Genomic DNA, 27,722 nt, shown 5'->3' on the forward strand with positions numbered 1-27,722 from the left:
ACTTATGCACCTCTAATCCCAGATGTGCAGTATATCAGAGTTTTTTCTTAACCCCTGTAAGCAAAAGGTGTATTTGTGGCCTAAGTTTCACAGTAACTTATATTGCACATCTGGGATTAGAGGTGCATATCAGAGTTTTTATTTAACCCCTGTAAGCAAAAGCCGTATTTCTGGCCTAAAATGAATAGTCCCTTATGCACCTATAATCCCAGATGTGCACTACATGAAACAGAGGGGTTTGTTTCACCCAGTATGCCCCAGTATGCCCAAGCCGTATTTTTGGCCTAAATGTGACACTCACTTATGCACCTATAATCCTAGATGTGCACTATATGAAACAGATGTTTTTTTTTTTCACCCCAGTATGCCCCAGTATGAGAAAGCTGTATTTGTGGCCTAAATTTCACAAGAAATGCTCCTCTTATCCCAGATGTGCAGTATATCAGAGTTTTTTTTTTTTTAACCCCAGTAAGCAAAAGACGTATTTGTGGCCTAAATTTCACAAGAACTTATGCACCTCTTATCCCAGATGTGCAGTATATCAGAGTTTTTTTTTAACCCCAGTAAGCAAAAGCTGTATTTGTGGCCTAAATTTCACACTAATTTATGCACCTCTAATCCTAGATGTGCAGTTTAACAGAGGGTTTTTTAACCCCAGTAAGCAAAAGCCGTATTTCTGACCAAAAATGAACAGTCCCTTATGCACCTATAATCCTAGATGTGCACTATATGAAACAGAGGGGTTTGTTTCACCCAGTATGCCAAAGCCGTATTTCTGGCCTAAATGTGACACTCACTTATGCACCTATAATCCTTTTTCACCCCAGTATGCCCCAGTATGAGAAAGCCGTTATTCTGGCCTAAATTTCACAGTCACTTATGCACCGATAATCCTAGATGTGCGCTATATGAAACAAAGGTTTTTTTTTAACCCCAGTGTCTCAAAGCAGTATTTTTGGACTTGCAGACATGCAGATATCCTGTGCTGGTGCACTATCGTTGCATAAAATGGCTGCCGATTATGTATTGATATTGACTAACTGAAGGAAAAAAAGTTTGTTTTCAGTAGTAGTTGGCTCAGGGCAGGCTTAAAAGAATTGTGCACTGCACCCACAAAACACATTTGCTGTAGATCGCTGAGTAAAGAAGCAGTTCTTCATAAGATTCCTCCCTGATCTCTCCCTCACAGCAGCTGCATCCTATCCCTACACTAATCCGAGCAGAGTGACGGGTGGCGCTACGTGACTCCAGCTTAAATAGAGGCTGGGTCACATGCTGCAGTTGGCCAATCACAGCCATGGCAATAGTAGGCATGGCTGTGATGGCTTTTTGGAGCAAGTAGTATGACGCTTGTTGATAGGCTGCTGTGCAGCCTTTCAAAAAGCACCAAGAAAGCGCTGAACACCGAACCCAAACTTTTATTGAAATGTTCGGGTTCGGGGTCCAAAAATCCTAAAGTTCGGTACGAACCCAAACTTTACAGTTCGGGTTCGCTCAACCCTAGTTGTAAGGCTTCCTTTCGACCCCCATTCAGAGTTCTCTCTATGGAATCTTTGATGCGTTTTTTGGGGTACCCTTTTCACGGAAACGGTCTTTAAGGGTCTTATATTGTTGTTTACAGGTATGATCTTCAGAACTGTTTCTCCTTACCTTCTTCATTTGGCTGTAAGGAATGTTTTTAGGCCATTTGTGATGGTGACAACTCTTAAAATCCAAATAACTATTGGCATCCGCCTTTTAAAATATGTTTTAGTAATAATTCTATTCTGTAATTTAGTGAGGTGGACGTCCAAGAAAATAGCCTATAAGGGACTATATTCAAGGCTAAATGTGAGTCCCCAATCATTGGTGTAAAGACCCTCTATGAGGGCTAGGAGATACTTTACATCATCATCCCAGATAAAGATAATATCCTAGTTTTTTTGGCTCTCTTTCACTTTCCTCATTATTATATGCCTCTGTTATTGACGCATACTCATCCACTTTTGGCAGCCTCCCACCACTTCTCTATAAAACTACTAGTTATTTTGCCTCTCCCCACCTCCTGTGGCACCCGGTAGTTACTCCTAATACCTCCTTTGGAGGGGAAGTGTGTGATTTAGGACCTGTGTTCCCTTTCTCTCTTTCCCTTTACAGGGTAGGGCAGGGTATTAGTGCCGGTGGCGTCGCTGGGATCACTGCTAGGTGGAGGCCCCCCATAGTATCCCCAGTGGTAATAAGGCTCTCTACAGTGCCCTCAGTACTAGTAAGGCCCCCCTATATGTCGGGTATATAGGGCACCCCTTATAATATATATATATAATCTATAAGGCACTTCTATAGAGTCCTCAGTAGTAGTCATGCCTACCACCACTGTCCCCTGTAATTATAATGTTCCCTGCAGTGCCCCCTGTAATTATAATGCCTCCTGCCATACCCCCTGGAGTTATAATCTTCTCTATAGTGCCCCTATAAATTATAATGCATGTCCTCTCCGTCCAATCTTTTATACCATGCATTTCCATGTAAATTACTATAACATACAGTCCCATGTAAATAATTTAAACCCCGTCCTTCAGCCTCTCCAACACATAGTCCCATGTATATAACATTACCAGTAATCTCCCCCAAGTTTCTATAACATACATTCCCATGTAACTAACACCCTCCCCTCCCTTCAGTCCCTCTAACATACAGTCCCAGTTAAGTAACATATTTCCCTCCCACTAAGCAGGGAGGAGGTGTAATAGGGGAGAACCACATCTCCCAGCATTTCTCTGACACTCACATTTATTCCATGGCATCACAGGTCTTTTCCTACTTCTCTCCACTGCTGAGCGCTGTCTTTTTCTGCACTGGTCACATGATGCTGACCTCATCATAGGTCTTACCACCACTGTTCACATGACTAAAAGATCACATGACTATGATGTCATCGCAGGTCCTTCAGCTATGGAGTGTAAGAAGAACGGGCAGCAGATTCACAGTAAGTCCCAATTAAGGACCCCCAAAATCCCTCCCCCCCCAACCACCACCCCAAAGTGACCAGGTTACGCTGTTGCCAGAGGAAGCGAGTAAAAAAAATTACATAAAAAAACACCTCTACTGGCACTGGGAAGGGCCCCCTCCCTTGCTGGGCCCCTGCGCAGCTGAACCAGCTGCACAGGCGGTATGTCCGTCCCTGCTGTCAATAATACAGGGTGGAAAGAGCCAGCATTTGAATCAAGGTCTCTGACACTAGTTTAAGCCCTCAAACCTGGTGACAGATTCCCCTAAAATATGGAGCCAAAGTTAGACAGAAATTAACATTGCCTGCCCTATGCTGCCTTGAATATTGAACAGAAAACCTGGAGTGCTTCTTTAAATTTTGGGGTATGAGATCTGACAAATTTTGGGTGGGTTTGAGTCAGAATATATTGTACGTCTGTGGTATGGATTCTTTTGGTGGTCTAACTCTAGGGTCTGAATTCATTTGGGGTCCACTCTGGGACTTAACATGCCTTACAACATCAACAAATGTTAATGTAAAAAGGCTGAAAGGAAAATAATGGGTGGCATTTATTATCACTGGCATTTTAGATGACAGGCTTATCTTTCTCTCGCTTGTGTCAAATGCACACACCTCTTAACTGCGGAGTATCTGGGCATGTCTTTGCGTCAAAACCACAATCTAGCATGCATAGACTATAATAAATGTGCCAGGCTAACTATTCCTGGCCCTGGACCCCCTCCCCATGCTTTGCCCACTTTTTGTAAAAATGGCACGATAAATGCAAAAAACTACAAAAATTCACAAAATTTCGTGCAAATTAGGCTTTTTTTTTTACTTTTGTGACACCAGTTTTCTGACATATTGCAATTGATAAATGTCCCCAATATATTTGGGTATGGTACTGGGAGTAAGGGGACTCAAATCCAAAATATACTGTCATAGAATTATGTATGCAGCAAGTGTGTACATGCACGCATGTATTTGGGAATGTGTGTGTGTGAGTGTATGTATATGTGCGTTACTGTTTGCTTGTTTGTGTGCAAATTTGTGCATGTGCATGTTGTGTCTAAAGACAGAGAGCAGTCGCTAACATTATGCCAGCATAAAACGGTTGAGTACACCTGATTTACCTTTAAATGCTATATATTTTTTTATCTAACCTGCAGACTTTTTTTTAGGGGGGGCTGCCACAATTTTACTTTTCACCTTAGGCAGCAGAAAGGCTAGGAGCACCCATGTATAAGTGTATAACTATATTCACAGGTGGCAGATATGTTGCAGACATTTCTGAAACGGTCCCATTTATCTGAAATCCACGTGCTTACCACATTACCATCAATAAGGAAATCCCTGAAAACTCTTTTAATAATATGGGGAACTGATTCATCATTGTGTTGTTCCTATTATAAAACATACTGATGTGCTTTTTTCTGAATAAAGGAATATCCAGCACTCCTGTGGACGTTGTAAAATCTTCTATACTTTACTTCTAAACATCTATACATGTATACATCTTCAATATCTTTGCTTACATGTTTCGATCATAAGATCTTAGGCTGGGTTCACATCATGTTTTTGCCATCCTTTTAACGTATACAAAAAAACGTGTATTTTGGAGTGGAGTGGAGAAACACAGCTTTATAAGAAAACTAAAAAAGCGAGTTTTGGAGCGTGCAATTGTGTTTTGAATGCAAGTGTGTTCTGTCGTGAATCTGTACTTTATACTTTATACCAGAGCAGGGTATTATAGCTTATGAATTATAGCTTATTTGTGTTTCTAAATGATAGATATATAGGGCGGTTCTCCCTCTGGTTGGGGATGGCAAGGTGCTCCAAACTGATGTTGCACTCTATTCACCAAGAAGATAATTATAATGGAATTGAATGGGCACTCTTCTTTGTGTTTCTACCAGTTTACTTACACAGTAGTTAGGTGTATATTGTGGGGTACATTTTTAAATTTACAGTCAGGTCCATAAATATTGGGACATCGACACAATTCTGAAATGTTTGGCTCTATACACCACCACAATGGATTTGAAAATAAACTAACAAGATGTGCTTTAACTGCAGACTGCCAGCTTTAATTTGAGAGTATTTACATCCAAATCACGTGAACGGTGTAGGAATTATAACAGTTTGCATATGTGCCTCCCACTTGTTAAGGGACCAAAAGTAATGGGACAGAATAATATTCATAAATCAAACTTTCACTTTTTAATACTTGGTTGCAAATCCTTTGCAGTAAATTACAGCCTGAAGTCTGGAACACATAGACATCACCAGACGCTGTGTTTCATCCCTGGTGATGCTCTACCAGGCCTCTACTGCAACTGTCTTCAGTTCCTGCTTGCTCTTGGGGCATTTTCCCTTTAGTTTTGTCTTCAGCAAGTGAAATTCATGCTCGATTTGATTCAGGTCAGGTGATTAACTTGGCCATTGCATAACATTCCACTTCTTTCCCTTAAAAAACTCTGTGGTTGCTTTTGCAGTATGCTTTGGGTCAATGTCCATCTGCACTGTGAAGCGTCATCCAATGAGTTCTGAATCATTTGGCTGAATATGAGCAGATGATATTGCCTGAAACACTTTAGAATTCATCCTGCTGCTTTTGTCAGCAATCACATCATCAATAAATACAAGAGAACCAGTTCCATTGGCAGCCATACATGCCCACGCCATGACACTACCACCACCATGCTTAACTGATGAGGTGGTATGCTTAGGATCATGAGCAGTTCCTTTCCTTCTCCATACTCTTCTCTTCCTATCACTCTGGTATAAGTTGATCTTTGTCTCATCTGTCCATAGGATGATGTTCCAGAACTGTGACGGCTTTTTTAGATGTTGTTTGGCAAACTCTAATCTGGCCTTCCTGTTTTTGAGGCTCACCAATGGTTTACATCTTGTGGTGAACCCTCTGTATCCACTCTGGTGAAGTCTTCTCTTGATTGTTGACTTTGACACACATATATCTACCTCCTGGAGAGTGTTCTTGATCTGGCCAACTGTTGTGAAGGGTGTTTTCTTCACCAGGGAAATAATTCTTCGGTCATCCACCACAGTTGTTTTCCGTGGTCTTCTGGGTCTTTTGGTGTTGCTGAGCTCACCGGTGCATTCCTTCTTTTTAAGACTGTTCTAAACAGTTGTTTTGGCCATGCCTAATGTTTTTGCTATCGCTCTGATGGGATTGTTTTGTTTTTTCAGCCTAATGATGGCTTGCTTCACTGATAGTGACAGCTCTTTGGATCTCATCTTAAGGCTGCGTTCACATGGGTGAGATTTCCGTGCGGGTGCAATGCGGTAGGTGAACGTATTGCACCCGCACTGAATCCGGCACCATTCATTTCAATGGGGCTGTGTACATGAGCGTTTTTTTCACGCATCACTTCTGCAATGCTTTAAAATCGCAGCATGCTCTATATTCTGCGTTTGTAACGCAGGACAGGGCCCATAGAAATGAATGGGGATGCGTTAATAACGCATTGCATCCGGATGCAATGCGTTGCGTTCCGTTTTTCACTCAGGTTTCAACACTTGAAAAAGAAAGTGATTATAGACAGGAAGTGATTTTTTTCAGAGCTGCATGTCCGAAGCTGGTTTGTTTTGTCTGCTGTTGGTGTGAGTAGCTGGAAAAATGCCCAGACAGCCGAGCAAGCCCATGGGCGTGGAAAAGTTGATTCTGGTGGTCCAGGGCAGGCCCTGTCTGTGGGACACTCGGTCTGGTGACTACCATGACCGATACAAGAAAGATGCTGCCTGGGAGGAAGTGGCCAAGGAGGTGTCACAACCAGACAGCTAAGAAGCTCTGACAGAAGCCTTTCAGAACCTCCTCCTTGAGTTTTCTTGGTTTTGGTTTTCAGTTCCTCATCTCGTTAGCCTCTCTCAGCTGTCATGTAGTTGGACTGATTGCATCCCTTTAAATTCCTCCCCATAATGAATTAGTGTGCGGTTTATACAGCTTCCTGGAGTGTGTGTGCATGCTGATCCTATTTCCCAGTCTTCTACAAGTAAAGTGTTGTACATTAATTTGTGATTTTCTGTTTGCTAGATCCCAGGTGACCCTGACTCCCTCCGTGTCTAGTGTAGGGAGCCGGTGGTCGTGTCCCTTCACTATTGTAGGGTGTTCAGGTGTTATATAGTCGAGGTACGAGGATATGCGATCGTCCACCATTGGGATTATCGCATAGGCTGAGCAGTAAGGGAGAGAGCCAGGTCTGATGCAGGGGTCTCCCTTTTGTTCCTTAGTTTTGGATCCAGTGAGTCATATATTCATTTTGCATTGTCTTGTTTCCTGTACACCTTCCGTGACAGGAGGTTTTTGCTAATGTTTGGGCCAAAACTCCAGAAGTCAAGCGCCATACTTTAAGTAAGTGCACTGTCCATATATATATATAGACATTTGAGATAATCGCTTTATGTTCAAAGTAGCATAGCACATGTGTAACATTGTCCTCCATTTTAACATAGCACATGTTTTATCCGAGAAGATAGTTTGCCATTTGCTATGCTATAGAGCAGTGTTGCCCAACCAGTGTGCCTCCAGGTGTTTCAAAACTACAACTCCCAGCATGCCTGCACAGCCAAAGGCTGTCCGGCCATGCTGGGAGTTGTAGTTTTGCAACACCTGGAGGCACACTGGTTGGGCAACACTGCTATAGAGGACATCCCTACAAATCCACATGGTAGTCATACAGTATGTAATGTTTATTTTTTTATTTTTTTGTGGTTGATGAAGTAAAGAATAGATGGCCGAGTTGTCACGACCAATTTCGCAAAGAAATGTCCCATCACGGCCGCAGTGGTTCAGGGCCACTGAAGAAAAGGCCCTATATTTATAAAGAGCAGCTAATGTTCCTCAGAGACATAATGGACGTGCGCCCGTAAGTACATATGTAATCCTATATGCATCAGGATCTGCTTAGAATGCATCAGTCTGGCAGCGTTCAGCCTCCGCTCCGCTCAGCAGGCGGACACCTGAACGCTGCTTGCAGCGTTCGGGTATCCGCCTGGCCGTGCCGAGGCGTGCGGATCCGTCCAGACTTACAATGTAAGTCAATGGGGACGTATCCGTTTGAAGATGACACACTATGGCTCAATCTTCAAACGGATCCGTCCCCCCATTGACTTTCAATGTAAAAGTCTGGACGGATCCGTTCAGGCTACTTTCACACTTAGAAATTATTTTACAATATAATGCAGACGGATCCGTTCTGAACGGAGCCACCGTCTGCATTATATGAGCGGATCCGTCTCAGACGGATCCGCTCTGAACGCTAGTGTGAAAGTAGCCTAACCTGTCATCAAGTTTATGCTAACCTCCCTGAGTGCAGCATAAATTAGTGACACAAATGCTGATTTCAGTGGCCTGTCACTTATATTATATGACCTAAAAGGAAGTAGGTTCTGAGAAGCAGGATCATAATCATTGCAGGCCAGGCCTTGAAAAAAGTCAAATCTACCTGAGAAGAGTCATGGTTATTCATAATCTCCTGCTCTTCTCACCAATCTGCTAATGATGGACAGACTGACAATCAGCAGGTGACTCACCAGTCTGTACTTTATTCTGGCGTGATTATTATGGCCAGCATAAAGTTGATGACAGGTTCCCTATATAAACATGTAATTTAATAATGTTTTCTCAATTGAAGGACAGAAGACAACCTGGAGAAAGAGATGGAGCAGGCTGCCCAGGAGCAGCAGGCTGCTACTGAGGAAGACATTCCACCTTCCCTGGACACAGAGGAGATGTCAGAAGCTGGCCCATCCACCAGCTCCACGCCCCACATCCCTCCTGCAGAGTATGCACCTTCACTTCAGCTGGGGGCACGCCGGAAACGGTCAATGCCCACAGCTGAAGTGGAGGTGAATACTCGTGTACTCAACTAATTGTCGAGAGTCCGGCAGGAGGACCATTACGAATTATATGGGCGCAGTATTGGTGCCCTACTAAAAAAAGTTCCGGAGGATCTTTATCTGCGGACCCAAGGCACCATTGGGATCCTCATTCAGGCAGCCATTCCACCAAAAGATCCGACTGAATTATTTATTGAAGAAAACCACAGAAATAAGACAATAATGCACTTATTAAAGCAGATGCAAGCACTATATATGGACTAAGTCCTCACTCTGATATGATAATGTCTGAGACACTTAGTCAATATATTTTGATCAAAACACATCTAAGCCTGCCTACCGAACGTCAAGGTGGTCTCAGGTCAGGCGGGTCCTACGCTAAACCTACCTAAGCCGTTGGGCTTCTATGTTCAGGAGCGCAGACGCCGCACATTATTATTATTATGAATTATTTATTGCACTCGAAAATTGGCGCCTATATGGGAACATCCATGGGCCACCATCTAGGCCTCCATCTCAGTTTCCCAACAGGCCACCCCACTACCCTCCTCGGCAACCATACCTCCCTCCACCCCAACAATATGGTCCCCTATACAGTACAGAGGCATCATATGTTCAACCTGCACCCTCCGCAGCTCAGGCTGCTCCACCCCAGCACTTTGCCCCCTCTTCTCAGGGCAGTTACCAGCCCTCTCAATCAGATGTTAACCCCCCCACACCCTCACGTTACTACAATTTGTAAAGTAACGGAAGTTTGATATTGTTGTAAATTAGATTATTTATGTCAAATATGACTATATTTTTTGTTGATATTATTTTTTCAGTAAAGCAAAAACATTTCAACCCAATTTTACTTTGCTATTTTTTATTACTAGTACAATACACAGTACAGAAAAAATGACATTATGAGGGATTAGTTGATATTTCACATGCATTTAAAATAATTAGTTATGCACGTGAATTATGGAAGCTCGCAACCCACGTCAAGGGTCCAAATATTTTTGCGAGTCCCTAACTTACTAAAAAAAAACTAACTAAAAAAAACATCCATCCAGGATACATACAATGTATAGTCATCTTCACTGTATGAAAACAATATTATCTTTGGCCAGATGAAAAGGGTTGTTGATTAAATGTAAATGACCCAGCAGGAGACTGGACTCTCAGTCCTGCTGAACCTGCTCTTCCAAGTAGAGAAGGGTCTCCATGGGCTGATGAAGTCAACACCTCTGCATCGTCATCTGGACTGGAGTCATGCATGTGAGTGAAATTATGAAGCAATACACATGCTTTAATAACATTGTTTACATTCTCAGGGGCAAGCTGAATAGCAGAATGAAAAATACGCCATTTGCTGGCTAGAATTCCAAAGGCACACTCAACATATCTTCTGGCCCTGCTTAAACGAAAATTGAATGTGCGCCTTTCCTGATTTAATCCTCGCCTAGGGAAAGGACGCATCAGGTTTGGCGATAGAGCAAAACTCTCATTACCAACTATAACATATGGCGCTGGTGGGCCAGAAGAGCCAGGAAGAGGAGCTGGCTGGGGAAGGTCCAGTTGGTTGGACTGAAGCCACCGACCCATTCTGGAAGCCCGGAAGATGCGAGCATCTGCCGAACTTCCATAGGCCCCAATATCTACAATTATAAACCTGTAGTTTGTGTCAGCAAAGGCCAACAAAACTACAGAGAAAAACTGTTTATAATTATAGAATTGGGACCCTGAGTTCGGTGGCTTCCTCACCCGTATATGCTTCCGGTCAAGGGCACCAATACAATTGGGGAATTGTGCCCTATCCTGGAAGCCCTGTGCAATCTGAAGCCACTGCTGCCTTGTTGGTTTTGGCAGCACAGCAGCTCGCAGTCGCGACCACATGGTGGCACAGGTAGCCCTCACTATTCCTGATATTGTGGAGGTCCCCATGTGGAATTCAAAATGTAGAGAGGCAAATGAGTTTCCTGTTGCCAAAAATCTGTGAAAAAAAAAAAAAACATTTTTCATGATATCATGCAGCTTACAATCAGCTATATATCGAACATAAAATACATGGTTTTTATCCTGACTGCAAAAAATTTTACATACCTCAGGGTTATAATTAGCCGTTCCTCAGCTGAAACACAACGCCGCATGTTGGTATTCATGAAGGTTAGGCCAGGCCTCAACTCCCCCAAAAGCAGATCAAATGTAGGGATGGACATTTGGCTATAACGAAAAAATTTGTCAGGGCGCGCACGCAGGTCAGCATACATAGTTAGAAACTGCCCTTTGACAGCCCTCTGTGCAATTATTGGGTGAACCCACATCCTCGTCCTCCGCGGTTCTTCCTCAAGCATTTCTCTCCGCTCTCCGAAACAACGAAATACCAGCCAGTGCAAAAGCACAAGATCAGGAGTTGATGCAGGCAAAGACGACATGCTGCTTCCAAAAGGAACACCTCAAAATAGAATCAACACACTTCAGATATAGATCCACACAAAATGGAGCTGCCACAAACTGAAGAGCATGTTGGGCGTGTTTATATTGTGTTTCAAGTGACCATGTGACTCAACAGGATGTTTACGTTCTTTTTCACGCGCGTTAAAAACACATGTCATCCGGATGCTATCTGCGCGGAAAAAACGCAAACACTGAACGCAATCGCTGTGAAAACTGACTTGTTTTTTAACAAAAATCGCACGTTTTTACCTGAACGCATCCTGAGCTAAAACGTCACGCCAGTGTGAACCCAGCCTAAGAGTTGACAGCAACAGATTCAAAATGCAAATAGCACACTTGAAATGAACTCTGGACCTTTTATCTGCTCATTGTAATTAGGATAATGAGGGAATAAACACACACCTGGCCATGGAACAGCTGAGAAGCCAATTGTCCCATTACTTTTGGTCCCCCAACAAGTGGAAGGCACATATGTAAACTGTTGTAATTCCTACACCGTTCACCTGATTTGGATGTAAATGCCCTCAAATTAAAGCTGACAGTCTGCAGTTAAAGCACATCTTGTTTGTTTCATTTCAAATCTATTGTGGTAGTGTATAGAGCCAAAAAATGTTAGAATTGTGTCAACGTCCCAATTATGGACCTGACTGTATAACATTTTGTTTGCTCAGTAGTTCAGCATCTAGTGTGTTGCACAGGTGACTAGTTTAGGTGTGTGGTTACCTAATCAGGAGAACTTAAAATGCCAGAGTTGAGTATAGCTATAACCTTTGAATCCTGAAGGGGAAAAAAACCTGCAGACTGGTTTGCAGCTGAGTGGAGAAAAACATCTTTATAAGCAAACTAAATAAGTGAGTTTGGGAGCGTGAAAATTTGTTTTGATCCCAAATGTGTTTTTATGTGACTTTAGATCAAAGGAGTTTTGGAGGGAATGTCATTTATTAATTTGTCTAGCAGTTTAATTGCTTGTGTTATTTAACTTTTTTTTTTTCCTGGTGTAATTGAAGATTTTCCTAGTTTTAATGATGGAAAATATAGATTTTATGACAGATAGGAGATGAACATTATGCTTTAAGATCTTTCTTTTTTACTCCCAGCAGCAAACAGTTAATATTGTAAAACCGAAAAATGTACATAGGATATGTAAATTAGTGCTCATAAACAGCCAATCAACAGGCAGCATAGGTCATATAAGGTCTAATCAATCATGTGAACATCCATCTTTCTTGATGAGATGGTGAAGGATAACAGGATGCATTGACAAAACGTAAACATCCATGATAATAACACTAGTTGGAGATTGTAGCAGGATTTGATATACCCGTTGAAGAACAGTCATGAGGATGAAAGATGTTTCAGACTAATAGAGAGGAGACAAAAACAATAAAAACAAGGGTCGGGTCAGTAGGGTAGGATATAGTTCGTCTCCTGTCTTTCATAAAATCTATATTTTCCCTAATTAAAACTAGGAAAATCTTAAATTGTATATCAAGGCAGGAGACTCCATTATGTAAGTTCAAAGCTTATGCTCTTTAATATAATTCTAACAATAACTATAAATACCAACTAATGGTTACTGAAATAATACAGTGGAAACGTGTGGATCGGGTTGGAAATAAAAGGTATTAAACGTAGATTCTGAGGCCCAGTTGGCCTCCTTTAGAATGTCTGATAAGGATCCTCCAGATTGTCTAATTTTTGTGGACCTAGCTCCTCTATTGGAGTGCGCCCTAAAAAGAGAAGTCTCCACCCCTGCTAAGGACATAGTTTGAGAAACCCATCTAGCTAGGGTTGCAGATGACACTGTTAGATGGTGTCTGCAATGTGAAATGAGGAGTTGGGATACAGATGGACTCCTTAGAGGTAAAGTTCTATATTCGTAGGATCGTAGGCACCTGACCACACAAATCTTTTATTGTAGAGGGAAAGCAGGGTAGAAAACAGATGAGATATTATTTTTGGTACGACGAACAATAGAAAACTGAACTCCTTGTGGTAGAAATCTAAAGCTCGGACTTCCGAAACACGTTTAAAAGATATTAGACATAATAACATGGTTAACTTAAAGGACAATAACTTCAGAGGGAGAAGATCATCATCTTCCCAAGTTAAAAATAGGTCCGGCACCAAGTTAACGTCCCAAGTAGAGTGATATTTGGAAGTGGGAGGCCATTCGAAATTTAATGCCCTTCAAAAGTTTACAAACTAAAGGATGTTTGCCTATTGGTAAAGGCTGGATAGGTGCATGCTAGAAAGAGATTGCCGATCGGTATATATTAATAGTCCGATATGCCTTCCCTCTATCGAAAGAATCAGAAAGGAAGTTTATAATATGGTTTAGAGGTGCACATACGGGATCCAATGTCCATGGACCACACCAATCAGACTAAATCTTCCAGGCTGCTCTGTAAGATGATCAGGTGCCTGGAGCCCAGGCATCAGAGAGGATGTTTCTAGCTGACTGTGTAATTCCGTAATCAAGTCCTGCTGGCCTGAAATGAACCAGGCTACTAGAGACAAAAGATGCTATAGAATCAGAGGATGTTGATGTCCGGTCGGGTCTAAAAGGATCGATGGATGAATCAGAAGGATTAGTGGATAATCTATAGTCATTGCCAGAATGTGGGGGAACCAGGTCTGAGTTGGCCAGAGTGGGGTTATTAACACCAGAGTTGCTTGTTAACACATGATTAGAAGGAGAATCCTCGAGATGAGAGTGAACAGAGGGAAAGCTTAAAGGACATCCGTAGGCCACAGTTGTGACAGGGCATCGGTAACTAGAGAATCTGGATCAGGGCGCCAGCTGAAGAACCGAGGTAGCTGACGGTTAAGATGGGATGTGAAAAGGTCCATATATAGTGGACCCCAGAGGGAATTGATCTGATGGAAGATTGTGGGATCTAATCTCCAGTGGCTGGTGTCCGATTGAAATTGGGAATTCCAGTCCGCAATAGTATTGGACAAACCCGGAAGGTACTCCTCCTTCAAAATGATATGTTTGTCTAGACATGCCCAAATCTTTGGCAATATTGGCTAGAATCTCCGATCTGGTTCCTCCTAGGCCGTTGATATACTGTACTGCCACTACATTGTCCATCCGAAGAAGGACACAATAATGTGGTTTGTCCTTTGTGAAGCTTTTGAGGGCAAAAAATCCTGCCAAGAGCTCTAGGCATTTGATGTGAAGGGAAGTTTCTTCTGTGGACCATTTTCCTCCTGTGGAACGGGAGCTGCTCCTAGCACCCCAACCAAGTCGACTGGCGTCCAACTCGATAATTAGGTCTGGGGTAGAATTCAATATGGTCTTGCCGTTCCAGTCTTGGATGTGTTTCAGCCACCACAGGAGCTCGTTCCTGGTATCCAGAGTTAGAGTTACCTCATCTGATTAACCCAACCCTTCCCTCAGATGTCGAGCTTTTAAACATTGGAGAGCTCTGTAGTGGAGGGAATCAGGAAAAAACGCTTGAATTGAGGCAGAGAGTATTCCGACAATCAGAGCAATGGTTCGGAGAGACACTAAATTCTTGACCGAATTTCTTTCCTGATGGTCTTCAATTTCCTGGATTGAAGGCTCAGAGTAGCAGACTGAGTATCCACTAGAAACCCTAAAAACTCCATCTGTCTCAATGGGGTTAAAATCGATTTCTCGTGGTTAATTAAAAACCCCAGGTTGGTTAAAAGAGTTAATATCCAGTGGATGTGAAGGAGAATTAATGAATGAGACTGAGCCATGATGAGGATGTCGCCTAGGTAAATTATGAGATGTACACCCCGAGTCCGGAGAGTTGCTATCACTAGTTTCAAGAGTTTCGTGAAACACCATGGTGCGGAGGACAGTCCAAACGGTAGGCTGGTAAATTGGTATTTGTGACCTTCCCATAGAAATTGGAGGTAGGGTTGAGACATGCACCGGGAGATAGGCGTCTTTCAGGTATATTCTTGCGAGCCAATCTTTTTGTAAAAGTAGATCCCTCAGTAAATGGATACCTTCCATTTTGAAATGTCGGTAGAAGACATAATTGTTGAGGGTCTTCAAGTTGATGACAGGTCTGTGGCCGCCATCCCTCTTTTTCACCAAGAAGAGGTTGCTGAGGAAACCCAGTGATTTTACGGGTATTTTGACAAATGCGCCCTTGGAACAAAGTTCCTTGATTTCTAGTTGTATCAGTCTTTGATCTGACTGTGAGAATATTATAGGATGAGGGAGCTGTGTTTGTATTGGCTAACAGAGAAAATTGATTTGATAACCCCTCACAGTGTTTAGGATCCATGCGTCTGCTGAGATCATAGCCCAGACGTGAATAAAATGTCTTATTTGACCTCCCAAGGGAACGTGGAAAGAATACGGAAGAAGATCTCTTACCTGCAGAGGATTTTGATCTTGGGAATCCTCTATTGCCTCTGGAACGCCATGGTCTTCCTCTTGTGGGGAAGAAAGAAATGGTGGCATAGGAGGTGGTTGGGAAGGTAGGATGTTCTGGCCGAGGAGGGGGAGGGCCTCTGTAATATTGTCCCTCCTGGGACACCCGGCTGGGAAATCAGCCCCTCCATTTCCAAGCCTTTGTAAAAATACGGCCTTGGAAGACACGTTTTAGTGATGTCTGGGCCTTTTGTAAGGATGAAAAGAGCCCTACGTATTTACTTATGTCCTTCACAAAGGAATCTCCAAAAAGTAAACCTTCTGAGGATGGGGTATTGTCTGAAGCGGCCAGGTGTACTAGCTGCGGGTCTAGCCGGATGAGGATAGACCTCTTCCTTTCCATGCAAATTGATGCATTGGTGTTGCCCACTAAACATACTGTCCTCTTGGCCCAACCCTTCAGGACTGATAGGTCCACTGGATTTTCAAAGGTAGAGGCTTGTTCAGTCAAGTCTAAATTTTTTGGTAGTGGACCGACTACGTCCAACAGTCTGTCCTGGATCGTTCTAAAAGAATCAACTCCTTTTTTATGATTTTTGCCAGATTTGGACAAAAATTTCATAAGAGTTGGATCTATTTCAGGAGTATCTGCAATTTTGTGTGGGAGCGTGGGCCTAGGGCATTCAGAACTCAGCTTACTTCTAGCTGTCTTGTCTAATGGTTTCTTAAGCCATAATGAAACAAATTTGGATTCTTGAGGTTGAGGTACCCACTCACCTGACCGATGTTTGATCATCCCAGGGTCAAACAAAGGGGTACCCGATCCATCCAAGATAAGGGATGAAGAACTCATCAGAAATGTCCTCATACAGAGACATATTATAAATGTCTGAATTTTCATCCTCATCTAAAGGAGGACTCAGAAGGGGAAGCGTTATATGAGTCTGGCTTAACTCTCAAAGCCTTAGAAGCCCGCTTCATGTTGACAACCTCAGGGGTGGAGGGTTCAATATTGACTGCTTTAGCAGTGGTAATTGTGCTTTGTGAAAAAGTTTTACTAGTATCCTGATCCTTTTTGTATGTAATTTTTGCAATTTCATAGGAGTGGGATCGGTAGGAAAGCGCCTTTTCTGAGCGGCTTTACCCCTATTCATACTTTCCGCTAAACGGGAAATGGATTCCTCCGTAGACCAAAATTGGTCAGAAGGGGTAGCAGGGTCTTTAGGAGACTGCATGGTTTGGGCATTGGTGATAGCCATGGCTACAGATTGTGCAATCGCCTCTTGTAATGAAGATATGGCTGAATTGACCGCACATTGAACAGATTTTGTCAGTGAATTATTAATCATGGACTGTAGGATTTATTCTTCCACTATAGATTCAGGTAAACGTAAAAACACCACGTTGGAGCTCACCTCACCATACACCACCGAGGAGCACGGACACAGAACCGGAACCAAGGCTGAGAAATAGCAAAAAAAGTAGATTGTCCAGCTTCACCACGCAGTGCGTATTTTATTAGGAAACGTGCTTAAAAATCAAACATCAGGATCATTTCATCAACATGTTTCGGATCAACATATATTACAGATCCTTCCTCATGACACAGAGAATAAGACTGACAAATCTTATATACAGAGTAAAAGCAGTGATTCAGCTGTGGATTATTAATTGCCAATTAGACTGCTTTCACCCAACCCACAGCATATACCACTGAGACACAGGAATAGAACTGCATGAGAAGAAGAGAAAAAAAAAATATGTATATTTAATTTTCTCTTTTCTCTTCCTTCCATGCAAGAACTGTTCCTAAAGGACAAGAGAAGAGGATACATCTAATAATGCAATATTAAATCTTGTCTTTGATTAAGGCCCAAAGGTATACAGGACTGAAATCTAAAAATCCAATAAGCTTCTCTATTAAGAAGAGCTTTCCTATGGTCTCCGCCCCGTTTAGGAAAATTAACTCGTTCAATGCCCTGAACTTTCATGCCAGCAATATTGCCCTGATGGCAAGAGGCAAAATGCTGGCTGACTGCTGACACATTTTTTACAAAAGCATGAGATATATCTGAGATATGTCTGCATACCCAAACTTTGAGGGCATTGGACGTACATCCCACATATTGCAATTGACATGTAGAACAAGACACACAATACACCACATGTGTGGTATTAAAATTGATGCATTGTTGTATCTCAAATGATTGCTGGGCTGCAACAGAGGCCACAAACCGTCCTGTTTGTACGACACTGCAACACGTACAAATGCGGTGTCCGCATTTGAACATCCCTTTGGACCTAAGCCAACATTGTTGCGGTACCGTACCATCTGAAAACCGACTCGAACTGAGTTTTTGAGAAAGTGTTGGCACCTTGCGGGCAACACATTTTATTTCCTAGTTTCCAGGGGCATCTGTGAGCAAAACTGTCAGATTCTTTCTGACAATCTTGCAGACATCCAGATATTCAAGACTATAGTTAGTTATAAAAAATGGCATTGCAGTCTGGCCCCCTTGTTTTAAACCTCTGTATTTTTTATGTTTAGGAAAAACCAGGTCTCGCCTGGGTAATGCAAGAGCTGTTTTTTTTTTAGCTGTGTCTATTAAAGACTGTCCGTAACCATAGATTCAGGTAAAGACCACGGCACTCGTATTAAAGTGATCAGAAAAAGTTAATTTTATTGTCCATCCCAAGGTTAAATGTTATAACACTGGCTAATGTTTCAGTCCACCAGGACCTTGTTCACGGCCTTAGTGATGTAGATTTGGAGGCATTGGGTGGACTAAAAATCTACATCACTAAGGCCGTGAACAAGGTCCTGGTGGACCGAAACGTTGGCCAGTGTTATAACATTTAACCTTGGGATGGACAATAAAATGAACTTTTTCTGATCACTTTAATATGAGTGCCATGGTCTTTACCTGAATCTATATTGATTATTACCACTGAGCACCGGAACCTATACGTAATTGGAGTGCCATCCACTATATATTATTCTTCCACTATGACTGAACCTGGAGTCCCAGGTATTTTATTGGTATCCTCAGCGCACATGGTAATGGTAAGTATATGGATAATTAATCAGGAATATAACATTTTTATAATGAATTAAAGGATAATATATATTGTGGGGAACCGTACTCACTTGACCAGTGTACAGAGGCAGGGACACCAAAACGTTCAACAAAAGTCCTCTTTATTTAGGCTTTTTCATCAAAAGTACAGCCAGTACATCCAGATTGCAGCCGGGTCAAACAGTTGTAGCACGCTCTGACAGTGTTACTTCACACTGTGTGTCTTTCCTCCAGATTGAGACACACGTAAGATCCATCAGCAGGATTAAATAGGATCCCTGGACATAAGCATGCCTCAAGTTCTGGACTGGAACCTGGGGAACAGGCACCCACCCAACACATTGCCTGTTCCCAGAAAAAGCCTGCCCTGAACTAGCTGAACCAGCTACACTATCTATTTTTTGTGTCCACCAGCTAACTTAGTGGACACCTAGACTAGGGCTTTTACTCCACCAAGGCCGGGCACCTTGGTGGCACATTCCTGGTAAGCAAGCCGCTTTATAATGGTTTGTGCAACATTCTGGGTGACACATATCTCCCCTCATAGATGACTCCTATGAAAAATAAGAGACACACACAGATATTAATGCATTGAAAAGGATATTGCACTCAGAGTAGTTGAGGAGCGGTGTAGCTGACAGGACTGCAGAGCTCATCTGACTGAAACAATGTGAGAAAAAGGGGCATGCAGGCTGAGGACCAACCAGAGCGCGCTCACTGGAAAGAACGGAGCGGTGAAAGTGAAAGTAAACTGTGACGTCGCTATGGAGATATGGTTAGTAAAGGAAACTGTATGGAAAAAGGGGGGTGTATGGAAGGGAGTATCGGTGGGAATATCGATAAATAAACCTCTAACAATATACAGTATAGAGAAAGAAAGAGAGATTTGTGAACAGATAGTGGGTCAATAAATATTCATATAAAACATGGAATATGTGGTGAAAATAACCTCGCCACTGGGTTTTGGAGGGGTCTGTTTGCCGGCCTCTTGCCTCAGGATTATGGCCCATATACTAACTTTGAAGGAGAAGACAGACCGGCCGTACAGCCTAAATCTGTGGAACTGTTTTGGGCAGGAAAGCCATGCTTACGGTCAGCCAAATGTGACTTCCATGGAATTCGGGAACCCCTGATAGGATCTGGGTGATTTTTGGATATGTTGTTCACCCAGATCAGAGCTATCCATGGATGTATAAATTATGGGGATATGTGAGGTTTTGAGGTGTTTTCTGTCTTTTGGGGAAAAATGTGTGTTTTCTGCCTGTAAGTGATTAGGTTAGCCCATTATGTTTGATAATTGTATCATAGGCAGAGCCCATTGAGTTTTGGTAATTGTATTTTGTTAATTGCGTCAAAGACAATGCCTATTCTGTTATTGAGTGCGACACAGGCAATGCCATTGTGTTTGTTAATTGCGTCACAGACAATGCCATTGTGTTTGTTGAATGTATAGTTTTTGTATTTAAACTGTAAGAATTGGATGCTATGTTATGTCCTCAGTTCCCAACTAGGTCCACAGGGTGGTACCCTTGTTGGAAAATGTGTATATTAATCAATGCTTGTGTGTTCAATAAAGAGTTCCTGTTTTACCCTTCATCATGTTGAGGCTGGTGTTTGGGTAACTGATCGACACTGGGGATTGCTATACGCTGAAGATTTGCTATACTCCCCTGGCTATAACTACTAACTCTTGTAAGAGCTGTTCCTGTTCCTTGTTCCTGTGGTGGTTACGGTGTCGAGTGGAGTGCTTGAAGTCCTTGGAAAGCACTAGGAGCATCCATAAACGGAGGTACCCTGTCGGGGTGCCAGGAGATCCGTTACAGAATATATATATATATACAGGTCCTTCTCAAAAAATTAGCATATTGTGATAAAGTTCATTATTTTCTGTAATGTACTGATAAACATTAGACTTTCATATATTTTAGATTCATTACACACCAACTGAAGTAGTTCAAGCCTTTTATTGTTTTAATATTGATGATTTTGGCATACAGCTCATGAAAACCCAAATTTCCTATCTTGAAAATTAGCATATTTCATCCGACCAATAAAAGAAAAGTGTTTTTAATACAAAAAAAAGTCAACCTTCAAATAATTATGTTCAGTTATGCACTCAATACTTGGTCGGGAATCCTTTTGCAGAAATGACTGCTTCAATGCGGTGAGGCATGGAGGCAATCAGCCTGTGGCACTGCTGAGGTGTTATGGAGGCCCAGGATGCTTCGATAGCGGCCTTAAGCTCATCCAGAGTGTTGGGTCTTGCGTCTCTCAACTTTCTCTTCCCAATATCCCACAGATTCTCTATGGGGTTCAGGTCAGGAGAGTTGGCAGGCCAATTGAGCACAGTAATACCATGGTCAGTAAACCATTTACCAGTGGTTTTGGCACTGTGAGCAGGTGCCAGGTCGTGCTGAAAAATGAAATCTTCATATCCATAAAGCTTTTCAGCAGATGGAAGCATGAAGTGCTCCAAAATCTCCTGATAGCTAGCTGCATTGACCCTGCTTTGATAAAACACAGTGGACCAACACCAGCAGCTGACATCACTGGCTGTGGGTACTTGACACTGGACTTCAGGCATTTTGGCATTTCCCTCTCCCCAGTCTTCCTCCAGACTCTGGCACCTTGATTTCCGAATGACATGCAAAATTTGCTTTCATCCGAAAAAAGTACTTTGGACCACTGAGCAACAGTCCAGTGCTGCTTCTCTGTAGCCCAGGTCAGGCGCTTCTGCCGCTGTTTCTGGTTCAAAAGTGGCTTGACCTGGGGAATGCGGCACCTGTAGCCCATTTCCTGCACACGCCTGTACACGGTGGCTCTGGATGTTTCTACTCCAGACTCAGTCCACTGCTTCCGCAGGTCCCCCAAGGTCTGGAATCGGTCCTTCTCCACAATCTTCCTCAGGGTCTGGTCACCTCTTCTCGTTGTGCAGCGTTTTCTGCCACACTTTTTCCTTCCCACAGACTTCCCACTGAGGTGCCTTGATACAGCACTCAGGGAACAGCCTATTCGTTCAGAAATTTCTTTCTGTGTCTTACCCTCTTGCTTGAGTGTGTCAATGATGGCCTTCTGGACAGCAGTCAGGTCGACAGTCTTACCCATGATTGCGGTTTTCAGTAATGAACCAGGCTGGGAGTTTTTAAAAGCCTCAGGAATCTTTTGCAGGTGTTTAGAGTTAATTAGTTAATTCAGATGATTAGGTTAATAGCTCGTTTAGAGAACCTTTTCATGATATGCTAATTTTTCGAGATAGGAATTTTGGGTTTTCATGAGCTGTATGTCAAAATCATCAATATTAAAACAATAAAAGGCTTGAACTACTTCAGTTGGTGTGTAATGAATCTAAAATATATGAAAGTCTAATGTTTATCAGTACATTACAGAAAATAATGAACTTTATCACAATATGCTAATTTTTTTAGAAGGACCTGTATATATATATATATATATATATATATATATATATATATATATATACACACAAACCGGATTCCAAAAAAGTTGGGACACTATACAAATCGTGAATAAAAACTGAATGCAATGATGTGGAGGTGCCAACTTCTAATATTTTATTCAGAATAGAACATAAATCACGGAACAAAAAGTTTAAACTGAGAAAATGTACCATTTTAAGGGGAAAATATGTTGAATCAGAATTTCATGGTGTCAACAAATCCCCAAAAAGTTGGGACAAGGCCATTTTCACCACTGTGTGGCATCTCCCCTTCTTCTTACAACACTCAACAGACGTCTGGGGACCGAGGAGACCAGTTTCTCAAGTTTAGAAATAGGAATGCTCTCCCATTCTTGTCTAATACAGGCCTCTAACTGTTCAATCGTCTTGGGCCTTCATTGTTGTACCTTCCTCTTTATGATCCCCAAAATGTTCTCTATAGGTGAAAGATCTGGACCGCAGACTGGCCATTTCAGTACCTGGATCCTTCTCCTACGCAGCCATGATGTTGTGATTGATGCAGAATGTGGTCTGGCATTATCTTGTTGAAAAATGCAGGGTCTTCCCTGAAAGTGATGACATCTGGATGGGAGCATATGTTATTCTAGAACCTGAATATATTTTTCTGCATTGATGGTGCCTTTCCATACATGCAAGCTGCCCATGCCACACGCACTCATGCAACCCCATACCATCAGAGATGCAGGCTTCTGAACTGAGCGTTGATAACAACTTGGGTTGTCCTTGTCCTCTTTGGTCCGGATGACATGGCGTCCCAGATTTCCAAAAAGAACTTCGAATCGTGACTCATCTGACCACAGAACAGTCTTCCATTTTGCCACACTCCATTTTAAATGATCCCTGGCCCAGTGAAAACGCCTGAGCTTGTGGATCTTGCTTATAAATGGCTTCTTCTTTGCACTGTAGAGTTTCAGTTGGCAACGGCAGATGGCACGGTGGATTGTGTTCACTTACAATGGTTTCTGGAAGTATTCCTGAGCCCATTCTGTGATTTCCTTTACAGTAGCATTCCTGTTTGTGGTGCAGTGTCGTTTAAGGGCCCGGAGATCACGGGCATCCAGTATGGTTTTACGGCCTTGACCCTTATGCACAGAGATTGTTCCAGATTCTCTGAATCTTCGGATGATGTTATGCACAGTTGATGATGATAGATGCAAAGTCTTTGCAATTTTTCGCTGGGTAACACCTTTCTGATATTGCTCCACTATCTTTCAGCGCAACATTGTGGGAATTGGTGATCCTCTACCCATCTTGGCTTCTGAGAGACACTGCCACTCTGAGAAGCTCTTTTTATAGCCAATCATGTTGCCAATTGACCTAATTAATGTTAATTGGTCTTCCAGCTCTTCGTTATGCTCAAATTTACTTTTTCCAGCCTCTTATTGCTACTTGTCCCAACTTTTTTGGGATTTGTTGACACCGTGAAAATTTGAATCAACGTATTTTTCCTTTAAAATGATACATTTACTCGGATTAAACGTTTGATCTGTCATCTACGTTCTATTACAAATAAAATATTGACATTTGCCATCTCCACATCATTGCATTCAGTTTTTATTCATATTTATTTGTTTAGTGTCCCAACTTTTTTGGAGTCCGGTTTGTACTATAGGGAACTTATCAATAAGGTAAACAATATATATGTACGCATATATACATATATATATATATACACTCACCTAAAGAATTATTAGGAACACATGTTCCATTTCTCATTAATGCGATTATCTAGTCAACCAATCACATGGCAGTTGCTTCAATGCATGTAGGGTTGTGGTCCTGGTCAAGACAATCTCCTGAACGCCAAACTGAATGTCAGATTGGGAAAGAAAGGTGATTTAAGCAATTTTGAGCGTGGCATGGTTGTTGGTGCCAGACAGGCCGGTCTGAGTATTTCACAATCTGCTCAGTTACTGGGATTTTCATGCACAACCATTTCTAGGGTTTACAAAGAATGGTGTGAAAAGGGAAAAACATCCAGTATGCGGCAGTCCTGTGGGCGAAAATGCCTTGTTGATGCTAGAGGTCAGAGGAGAATGGGCCGACTGATTCAAGTTGATAGAAGAACAACGTTGACTGAAATAACCACTCGTTACAACCAAGGTATGCAGCAAAGCATTTGTGAAGCCACAACATGCACAACCTTGAGGCGGATGGGCTACAACAGCAGAAGACCCCACCGGGTACCACTCATCTCCACTACAAATAGGAAAAAGAGACTACAATTTGCACGAGCTTACCAAAATTGGACTGTTGAAGATTGGAAAAATGGTTTCTTGAACATGACAATGAGTTCACTGTACTAAAATGGCCCCCACAGTCACCAGATCTCAACCCAATAGAGCATCTTTGGGATGTGGTGGAACGGGAGCTTTGTGCCCTGGATGTGCATCCCTCAAATCTCCATCAACTGCAAGATGCTATCCTATCAATATGGGTGAACATTTCTAAAGAATGCTATCAGCACCTTGTTGAATCAATGCCACGTAGAATTAAGGCAGTTCTGAAGGCAAAAGGGGGTCCAACACCGTATTAGTATGGTGTTCCTAATAATTCTTTAAATGAGTGTATATATATATATATATATATATATATATATATATTTGTGGTCATGGCTACGGCCAAGAGGTATCCGAAGAACCCTAGGGAAAAAACAACAGGAACAACCTAACCCAGCTAGGCGTGTTTTAGCTGACCTGACTAAATGGCTTGTTGTGTGCCCTAAGCCATGATCGTGGGTAGGCCTATAAGTGGGCATACCCTGTGGAAATGAGAAGATGAGGGAGGGAGGGTGGGGCACCTGAAAACACACACCTGTGAGTGAGGGTGTGGCTCGTATATGAAGAGCCTCCGCCCCTCCCACAAATGCAGGCTGACTAATCAGCCTTACCAACTTGTGGTCATGGCTACGGCCAAGAGGTATCCGAAGAACCCTAGTGAGAAAACAACAGGAACAACCTAACCCAGCTAGGCGTGTTTTAGCTGACCTGACTAAATGGCTTGTTGTGTGCCCTAAGCCATGATTGTGGGTAGGCCTATAAGTGGGCAAAAACCAAGCCAAGTAGGATAGAAAAGGAATTTGAATGGCATGTACAAACTAATCCCCAAGCCAACTGCAAGGCATCCGGGATCTAGAGAGCGAAAATTCAGGGTATGTGAGGCAAGACCAGTAGGAAACCTACAACCCATCTTGTGGATGACAAGGCCAGAGACATGCTCAATATTGTGGATACTGCACCAAAGCGGAATGGAGGACCGAGAATACGTTGTGAAATGGATCATAAAACCAACTGAAACTTGTAAAGTTTGGTTCTAGTGCGAGTACTGGCAATGCCCTAGCGTCAGGAGATCGTGGGACCAAAGCCTAACTGCCTAGACTATGCAGGAATGAGGGCCAAAAAGAACCATGTAGATAGGAAGAGAATCCTTGAATAGTTACCCAGACAACAGCTATCCGCGCTTTGTTCTACTGTGCGCCCCTGAGAATTGTTTTAACGCTTGAGAAGTGAAGACCGACCTACTATCTGAATCTTCTACCGTGAGAAAATGCTGGACCTTGTCCAAAATCCGATTCACCGTGGTTGTAGGGAGTCGGAGGTTAGTGGGGCAAGAAGCTATGAAGCCATAATATACAAGATTCTGTCTATGCCCTCCCATGAGTGAGGGAATGCAATGCAATGAAGCTACTGGCGAAAATGAATTCCTGGTCGTGGTAAAAAGGTAAAGACTTTGCGCGGGGACTTGGTTGACAAGATATGATCGACTACGATCAGAGACTGAAATGCTAGAGCGAATTGCCCTACTTGTTCTTCCTCTGGCAGGACCTGAACGAAAGCATGAACAATTAAAGAAAGACAAAATATCTGCGTAAGACATGACAATAATGCTGTAGGGCGAACCGGACCAATTTGCGGTCAAAACATAAAATTAGCGATCAACATGGATTATTAGGAAATTAGGGAAGCAGGTATGTATGCGATACATAGGGGCCAAATCAGCCTAGATGCACAGATGGACAACCAACCAGGCAATCAGCCCAGCAGGTTTGAAAACAGTCGTCGGGCCCCCAAAGCCATGGGGCCGAAGCAGTCGTCGGGCCCCCGAAGCCATGGGGCCGAAGCAGTCGTCGGGCCCCCGAAGCCATGGGGCCAAAGCAGGTCGTCGGGCCCCCGAAGCCATGGGGCCGAAGCAGGTCGTCAGGCCCCCGAAGCCATGGGGCCGAAGCAGGTTGTCGGGCCCCCGAAGCCATGGGGCCGAAGCAGTCGTCGGGCCCCCGAAGCCATAGATCAACATGGAGCGATCAACATGGATTATTAGGAAATTAGGGAAGCAGGTATGTGTGCGATACATAGGGGCCAAATCAGCCTAGATGCACAGATGGACAACCAACCAGGCAATCAGCCCAGCAGGTTTGAAAACAGTTGTCGGGCCCCCAAAGCCATGGGGCCGAAGCAGTCGTCGGGCCCCCGAAGCCATGGGGCTGAAGCAGGTCGTCGGGCCCCTGAAGCCATGGGGCCGAAGCAGGTCGTCGGGCCCCCGAAGCCATGGGGCCGAAGCAGGTCGTCGGGCCCCCGAAGCCATGGGGCCGAAGCAGGTCGTCGGGCCCCCGAAGCCATGGGGCCGAAGCAGGTCGTCGGGCCCCCGAAGCCATGGGGCCGAAGCAGGTCGTCGGACCCCCGAAGCCATGGGCCCGAAGCAGGTCGTCGGGCCCCCAAAGCCATGGGGCCGAAGCAGGTCGTCGGGCCCCCGAAGCCATGGGGCCGAAGCAGGTCGTCGGGCCCCCGAAGCCATGGGGCCGAAGCAGGTCGTCGGGCCCCCGAAGCCATGGGGCCGAAGCAGGTCGTCGGGCCCCCGAAGCCATGGGGCTGAAGCAGGTAGTCGGGCCCCCGAAGCCATGGGGCCGAAGCAGGTAGTCGGGCCCCCGAAGCCATGGGGCCGAAGCAGGTAGTCGGGCCCCTGAAGCCATGGGGCTGAAGCAGTCGTCCGGCCCCCGAAGCCATGGATCAACATGGAGCGATCAACATGGATTATTAGGAAATTAGGGAAGCAGGTATGTGTGCGATACATAGGGGCCAAATCAGCCTAGATGCACAGATGGACAACCAACCAGGCAATCAGCCCAGCAGGTTTGAAAACAGTCGTCGGGCCCCCCAAAGCCATGGGGCCGAAGCAGTCGTCGGGCCCCCGAAGCCATGGGGCCGAAGCAGTCATCGGGCCCCCGAAGCCATGGGGCCGAGTTTTTTTTTATTTTTTTTTAAAGAATTATAACTATGAAAAGTGACATGAATGAGGTGCACGTGAATTAAACCATGAGCCTGACCGATGTGGCAGGCGATACCCAAGATAAACTACGTGGCCTGAATAACATGCAAGGCGAAATATCGTTAGGAACGAGACCTGACCGACGTGGAAGGTGACCCCAATAGTTCAACTGCATGACCTGAAAAGACGAAGGGAAACGTGACAGAAAATGGAGATAATAACGGACATTAACTAAAATTAATAACATAAGCTGGCAAGCAGGTAAAGATATGAGTCATT

General features: G+C 43.5%; 1 protein-coding gene across 1 annotated transcript in view; it reads left to right on the forward strand.

The window, feature by feature from the left end:
• The window catches only part of LOC122939384, a 66,294-nt gene that overhangs the window by 17,681 nt on the left and 20,891 nt on the right, over positions 1 to 27,722 (forward strand). Inside the window, exons 3-4 of the mRNA XM_044295452.1 lie at positions 8,623 to 8,836; positions 16,540 to 16,656. Coding sequence (XP_044151387.1) covers positions 8,623 to 8,836; positions 16,540 to 16,656 — 331 coding nt within the window. The remainder of the gene's footprint in view (positions 1 to 8,622; positions 8,837 to 16,539; positions 16,657 to 27,722) is intronic.

Source organism: Bufo gargarizans, chromosome 5 (genome assembly GCF_014858855.1).
Source record: "Bufo gargarizans isolate SCDJY-AF-19 chromosome 5, ASM1485885v1, whole genome shotgun sequence".
Lineage (NCBI taxonomy): Eukaryota > Metazoa > Chordata > Amphibia > Anura > Bufonidae > Bufo > Bufo gargarizans.